Source organism: Cajanus cajan, chromosome 1 (assembly GCF_000230855.2).
Source record: "Cajanus cajan strain Asha chromosome 1, NIPB_CcT2T_4, whole genome shotgun sequence".
Classification (NCBI taxonomy): Eukaryota; Viridiplantae; Streptophyta; class Magnoliopsida; order Fabales; family Fabaceae; genus Cajanus; species Cajanus cajan.
Window position 1 is genome coordinate 41,357,233 of NC_138517.1, and position 7,929 is coordinate 41,365,161.

At 32.7% G+C, this 7,929-nt stretch overlaps 1 protein-coding gene across 1 annotated transcript; it reads left to right on the forward strand.

Moving 5' to 3' along the window:
• The first annotated feature begins 209 nt into the window (after nucleotides 1–209).
• LOC145954544 (zinc finger BED domain-containing protein RICESLEEPER 2-like) lies at nucleotides 210–1,703 on the forward strand. The gene is made up of 2 exons (XM_083069005.1): nucleotides 210–711; nucleotides 796–1,703. The coding sequence occupies exons 1-2, from the start codon at nucleotides 210–212 to the stop codon at nucleotides 1,701–1,703; spliced, it is 1,410 nt and encodes a 469-aa protein (XP_082925131.1).
• Nucleotides 1,704–7,929: the final 6,226 nt, after the last annotated feature.

Below are 7,929 nucleotides of genomic sequence, written 5' to 3' on the forward strand. Positions count from 1 at the left end.
ATTCTGAGAAGAAGGCTAAATGCAATTACTGTGGAGATTTGATTAAATATTTGGCTGGGACAAGTGGCATGAGGAATCATTTGATGAGATGCAAATAAAATCCTAATAGAGAAGTATTCAAGAGGCAAAAACTTTCATCATCAACTATAGAAGGGGTTAGTGTTGGTCCTTCGCCAACTATTTGTAAATTTGACCAAAATACATCTCGAATGAAGTTGGTGAAGATGTTTGTGAAATCTGAACTTCCTTTTCGATTTGTGGAGGATGATGACTTTCGTGACTTTGTATGGTCCTTGCAACCACGATTTGAATTCCCATCCCGCACCACATTGAGGCGTGAAATGTGGGAACTCTATGAAGAAGAAAAAGCAAAGTTAAAATTTTTTCTATCAAAACAATGTGGGAGGGTTTGCTTAACTACAGACACATGGACTTCAATCCAAAATCTAAACTGCATGAGTTTAACAACGCACTTTGTTGACAATGACTGGAAGCTTCAAAAGAAAATTTTGAATTTTTCTCAAACAACAGGACATTCAGGAAAGCTCAATGCTAAACATGTTGAGGCTTGTTTGAATAATTGGGAGTTGAAACGGGTCCTTAGTATCATTGTGGATAATGCTACAGCAAATGATGTTGGGGTCCAATATCTTAAAAAGAGGATGTTATCATGGAATTGTCTTGTCTTAAAGGGAGAATATGTTCATATGCGTTGTTGTGCACATATATTGAGTTTGATTGTGAAGGATGGTTTAAAAGAGATCAAAGATTCAATTTTGAAAATTTGAAATGCAGTTAAATATGTGAAGTCTTCTCCAGCTAGATTTGCTAGATTCAAGGCTTGTGTTGAGCAAGAGGGAATTTCTTACAAAGGTATTGTTTGCCTTGATGTTGAAACCAGATGGAATTCAACTTACTTAATGTTAGAGGCAAGCTTGAAGTACAAAGATGCCTTTGTATTGCTAGATATGCAAGACAAGAAATTTGGTGTTGAAATGGCCAAAGGTAATGGTAGTGTGCCACTAGAAGGGGATTGGGAATATGCGAGGTCTGTTCTACCATTTTTAAAGATGTTCTATGACTCTACCATGCACATTTCTGGTACTTCATATGTCACCAGTCATATGTACATGAAGGAGGTGTTTGGAATTGGTAAAAAGATTCGACAATATTCTGAGAGTAGTGATGTGAGCATAAGGTTGATGGCATTGAAGATGAAGGGAAAGTATGACAAATATTGGGGAAATCCTAATGCAATTAATATCTTATTATTGATTGTTGTTGTGCTTGATCCTAGGAGTAAGTTGGATTTTGTTAATTACTTCATTGACTATATATTTGAATCTGATATGGCTAGTCAATTGAAATCAAAATTGTTGTCATCTTTGAAAACACTTTATGAACAATATCAAGGTCTTGAGGAGGGTTCTCAAAGTAGCCAACAAGAATCACAACTAGATGATGAAGATGATGATCCTCATGGTATGAGTTTCTACCTAAGAGCTACTGGACGTAGATTTGATTATATATCAGAGCTTGATAAATATTTGAGAGAAGATCCTGAACCTTATACAAAGTTAGTTGAGCTTGATGTTTTACATTGGTGGAAAGTCAACTCAACTAGATTTCCTATCCTTGCAAACATGGCTCGCGAGGTGTTGGCCATTCCCATCTTTATTGTAGCATCAGAAAGTGTTGCCTAACGCCAAAAATAGTGGAAGTACTTGTTTGCACCCAAGATTGGTTGAAAGGAACACCTTTCTCTATACTTTTTGATGAGGATCCTAAAGAGCTTGATAAATTTGAGCAAGGTGAGTCTATATTAAAAATCTATATATTTTTTAGTTTATATTTAAAATTTTTGAAAATGATAGAATATTTTTTTTTGTAGAGATAACCTCTCAAGATGAAGTGGGACCTTCAAGTGTTATTCATTTGGATGATTAAAGAAGTGGGATTTCCAGATCACTTGATCAAATTCAGTGGAATTTTAGCTTCTGAATATGCTATCAAAATCATTGTATTGTAGAAGAGTTGTTTGAAAAAGTTGAACCACCAAGGTTTAATGTTCTGTGTGGAGTTTTATTGAAGTTTACCACTGTTTGGAATGCTTTATATAGGGCCAAAGCCCTCACTCTCTCCCCTTTGACAGCTTCTTGAGAGATCTTTCTAAAAAAAAAGGATCAGTTTGCCAAAAATAGTTGTTTCTGAACATGCTATCAAAATGTATTTGATCTTTATATATTTCACTAATTGTTGTAGTTCTCATAACATGCTGCAGGGAATGTTGTACATATATAGTTTAAACTGGACCCTTTTTTTTATTATCTTCTCTAACAATTTTTCGTTTCTTAACTTGAAAATAAATCTGCATTGAATTATTCTCTAAACTATTTCCTTGTATTGCTTATTTCTTTGTACTATTTACATCTTTCAATAGTTCTATGCTTCCAATTCCAAGGTAATTTTAATGCAGAACGAGATATCTTAATTACAGTACACAACCCTTTTGTGGTGAGCAGGACTAACTTGTATATTATTCCATGTTGCTTTGAGAAATGCTAATCTTATTCTAATGTTTGCTTTAACATGGTCAGGTTCGTTTCTTCTATTCTTTCACATGTCGAGAGAACTTGTATCTCGTCATGGAGTATCTGAATGGAGGTGACCTGTATTCATTATTAAGGAATTTGGGTTGCCTAGATGAGGAAGTTGCCCGTGTATATATTGCTGAAGTGGTAATTACTAGTTCTGTTTCTTTACTCTGTCTCTGGTTATCTGAAAAAAAATCTTTATTACATTGTTCAAAACATAAGTTTTTGTCCAATGTTAGGTGCTTGCGTTGGAGTATTTGCATTCACTGTGTGTGGTTCATCGTGATTTGAAGCCTGACAATTTATTGATAGCACATGATGGTCACATCAAGGTAACCACTGAATGTGTTTGGATTTTTGTATACAAACTGTAGTTTAGGTCCTGTACAAAAAACTGTAGTTAAAATAGTGCAGTTCATCAACAGTTCTTCAACAGTTCATCAACAGTTCATCAACTGGTGGCATAGTTTAGAAGCAGTTCATAAATAGATCAGTTCAAAAATAGTGCAGTTCAGAAACAGATTAAGGTGTATAGCAGTTCAGTTTAGTTCATATTATAGTTCAGTATATTTCGGTACAGTTCAGTACAGTACAATTTAATAGAATAAAAACAGTTCAGTTCAGTTTTTGTAATCTAATTTTCAGTTCAATTTAGTTCATGAGAACTATTTTTAAGTTCAATATAGTTTTTATAAGTTCAGTTCAGTTCAGTTCATTTTGCCCACCCCTACATGAAACTAATTGCTAGGGGTGATAATTTTTTCATTCCATGTTCATATTAATTCTTGCCTTTCCCGTTCGCAAAAACTATTAATTACGTATAATCTTATCCTCATAATTATTGTTGATGCATAATAATTTTATCTCAATTCTTTATGTATATTAATTTGTTAAACAACTATGAATCTTTGATCGAAGTAGAACAGAATTATCCTGAAAACTTCAAAGCCTACAGTGACTGATTGTAAATAATTTTGATGAACATGATTAATCAATCAATCAACTATTCAAACAGCTGATACTACAATCCCCAAAAAGAAGAGACTATTTACACAGTAACCGATTTTTTAATTAGGTTTTTTTTGTTTTTGGTTTTTTGTTTTTTAAAATTAATTAAATTAAATTTTCAGAAATAAAAAATATATTTAATATTTAAATTAAATTATTTATGAAGAATAATAGTTAATAATAAAATTAATATTATATTTATTTATAAATTATAATATTTCTGATTTTAAGATTCTATTTAAAAAAATATAGTTAATTTTCATTTTCAAAATGATATATAAAATAATAAAATTATGTATAATATTTTAAATTTATGTTAAAAATAAATAAAATGTTAAAACTTATTTATTTTAATAAATTTTAGAATTATAAAAATGATTTTATTATTTAAATTAAATTTATTAAATATAGAAAATTGAATAATGTAATATAATAATAAATATATTAATTTTATATTAATAATTATAGGTAATTAAATTTATTAGTAAATAAATGACAATATTATTTTATTAAATATTAATGTCTTTATATATTTTGTACACTAATTATAATGGTTATATCAATAAAATGAAAATAACTTAAGAAAATACCATTTAAACAAACTTTAAACATAGTAGATAAATAACATAAACCCTATGTTGTGCACTAGGGGGTTAGCACACACATACACATGTCTCCACATTGGTGAGATATTGTCTTCTTTGGACCTAAGCCCTCACGATTTTACTTTTGGACATCACCCAAAAGGCCTCTCAACTAATGAAGACAAGTGTGTGTATATAAACCCATGTTCATCCTTTTGTTTGAACGATGTGGGACTTTGCTTGCATCCCAACAATCCTCCCCTCAATCAAAGGATCACGGTTTACCCCATCCCTTGCAACGAAAACTACGAGTATTATTCGATGGTGACCCCATAGAGCTCACTCACGCTCAGAGTGCACACTTAGAGTGCTTGCACCGCCGCTCCATCATGACTTCCCTCACGAGGGCGGGACACGCTTCCTAACCCTCCATATTACTAGGAAGCCTCTCTTCCATATGGACCCACCGTTAGGAAGACTTTCGACACAAGGGATCCCAAACTTGGATCCATCTGCCAGCCATCATACCCGTCGAGCCGGTCATCTCAGACCATCAGCTCTAATACCACTTGTTGTGCACTAAGGGGTTAGCCCACACATACACATGTCTCCACATTGGTGAGATATTGTCCGCTTTGGACCTAAGCCCTCACGGTTTTTCTTTTGGACATCACCCAAAAGGCCTCTCGACCAATGGAGATAAGTGTGTATATAAACCCATGTCCATCCTCTTGTTTGAACGATGTGGGACTTTGCTTGCATCCCAACACCCTAAACCATATAACATTAGTTGTCTAACTTCATTGTTTGGTCAAGGTATCTTTTAATCGCTTCCATCCCATGCAATAATCCAATATACTTCGTCGTAGTATACAATTCGAGACTTGTTAGGTCGTGCAGTTCTATGAACAATGAAAACATATACTTCACATCTTTATCATCCCTAAGACGAGACGTTGTATATTTATATATACCACCGATAAATGAAATTGGGTATCGATAGTGAATATCTATGACAACTTTGTAATGAGGAAGATTAAAGTTATTATTAATAACTTGCTCAAGTTGCTAATAAGTCATCATGTTGCTTACCAGTAGGGTTGTAACCTCGTTGCTAAAAAATGTATCTCCGTGCTCGGTGGAGACAATTTGTCCATCATAATAAATAATGGCCGAAATAGTGAACGACTCCATTGATTGGATGTTTCAATCTGATGCATTTTAGCCTTTGTTACAGAACATTATATAGAACTAGCACAAGCTAATGTGGACAAATGCAACGTAATTGGATTCTTGATGCTCTGGGACCAAGAAAATGACATTCTGTGTAAAGCATTAAATTTTCTGACACTATGGGCCAACGCAATTAATGACATTGCACAAAGTCATTGGATTTCTGATGCTCTGGAACTAAGACAATGACACTCTACACAAAGCATTAAATTTTTTGACGCTCTAGGACCAAGGCAATGACACTCTACATAAAGCATTAAATGAATTGGATTCAATGATACTTAAAAAATTTATTAGAGTTTTAAGGATCTTTATTTCAATTTAAATTTTTCTAATATGAATTTTCAAAGAAGTTTCTTGAGAGACTTGCCAATGGGAATGAAAACTATATACCTTCTTTATTAATCTTGATTAAGTTCAGTTTTAGTAACAACTAATATGCAATGCTTTGATTCAGTTTAAAACAAGGTTAATCATACAAGCATATTAATCAAGATTAGCCATTTTAATAACCTAATCAAGATTTGTTCCACTATCTCAATAAAGAAGTTTTACAAGCACACAAACAAGCACTCACTTCAATATTCAAGATAGACACTTTCTTGCCCTAAGAAAGCACTTCTTGTAGAACCCCTCTACAAGAATTACTTACCACTTGAGAAACCTACTCAAGCTTTTCTAACACCCTTAAACAAAATATTAAAGGATCAAATTCACCTGGAAGTTGAACAAATCAGACTGTGAATTCTAAGCAAATCTTAATCCTTTCTCTCCCAAGAATGTTGTGATGATGATGATCTCTTTCAAAGCATTTCACAAGATTTTTCTCTTCTTGGTTTCACAAAGAAAACACCCAAGAAGGTCAAAAAGACACAAAATTAGTTTTTCTCTCTTTTGATCTCAGTTCATCTTTCTCTCTAGTTTCAGAAATGTGAAACCTATTTATAAAGTTTTCCAGACTCAGATAATCGATTATTTCTTAGGATAATCGATTATTTTGTTCTTCATGATTTATGAAAACCACTCAAGAACAGAATAATCGATTATTTTGTAGGATAATCGATTATTCTAGAGAGTACTTCCTGGAATAATCGACTATTTCATAGATAATCGATTATTTCAGCAAGGATCTTTTAATTAACCTGTTGCTGGAATAATCGATTATAGTTAATGATAATCGATTATTTTGAGTTAACTTTCAAAAACTCGATTTTATACTTTTAAAATCTTTTCAAGTGTTTCAAATCATCATCACACTCACTCTTAGTCAATTTAGATTAAGATTAACTCTAGCACAAAGCACACACATGCAAAATAAACTAATAAAAGCAATACAATACATAAGAACTCATGAGCTACTCCTATTACACATCATGATATTCATATCTTCCTTTCTTGACTGGTTTGTGTCCTTAGTCAACTTCAACTCCTTTGTTATCATCAAAACTCTCAAAATCCAGGGCTGAGTTGATTCACTATCCCATGAATCTCAACAATCTCCCCCTTTTTGATGATGACAAACCAATATATTTTGCAAACCAGCATTCCATTTTGTTAGATATGAGTAGCTTCTTATGCCTTGTTAATATTTAGACCTGCAAAACAACTTCAAACCTTTTCTCCCCCTTTGGAAAACATAAAAAACATACAGGTATATGTCCAGAGATAGGGAATCAAATTTTTCAGATTTTACATGTATATATATATTTGTACAAGAGTTTCTTGCCCAACAGTAATGCTACAAGACTAAATTGAATACAAAAAATTAGTCAAGCATTATAGCCATTGTTCCAATATATCCAAATTAATACCAGATTTCATATCAGAAAATTTTGATACATCATTAACACATATGTATTTCATACACATAATACATCAACCAAATTCTCATAAGCATTATCTCAAATGCACCAACAAACATCAACATATATGCATCAATTTTATCACAAATGTATACTAATGCTTAAAACCAAAAATAAACGAATATCAAAATTCAAATCAATGTAACCATGATGAATTCATACCAAACATAATATAAAAACTACTAAATTTAAATTGCACCAAAAATTCAAATTGTTCAAACCAAAATAACCAAATTAAAACCAAATTGTTCAGACCTTAAAACAACCAAATTGAACCTAGACTAAAAACAGAACAATAACTTAGCTTATTATTCCTAATCATCTTGAATCCCAAGCTGAGCCTTAATCCTTGCAATTTCATGATCAAGGTTATCAAACCGATCAAGAATGCACGAATATTGTGACTCATGCTTCCTTGCCATTTCCATGACAGCATCAAGCTTGTTAATCATAATCTGTTCAAACGGAGAAAATGCCTTAGGCTCAGATTGGTGCTCTTGTTCAGGTTCTGGTTCCACCTGAGGTGGTTGTTCCTTATCATGAGATGGAACACCATCTTCATCAGTAGCTAGTTCTGGTTTTGAAGGAGCATCACCCTTGAGTACCCATTTATCTTCTTATTTTAACATCCCCATATGATGCAAAGAA

Excerpts from the sequence above, each read along its gene's own strand:
- LOC145954544 (XM_083069005.1), top strand. The coding sequence starts at position 210 with ATGAAGTTGGTGAAGATGTTTGTGAAATCTGAACTTCCTTTTCGATTT. Across the intron at positions 712-795 it reads GGGAGAATATGTTCATATGC|TTAAATATGTGAAGTCTTCT; the intron begins GTTGTTGTGCAC and ends TTTGAAATGCAG.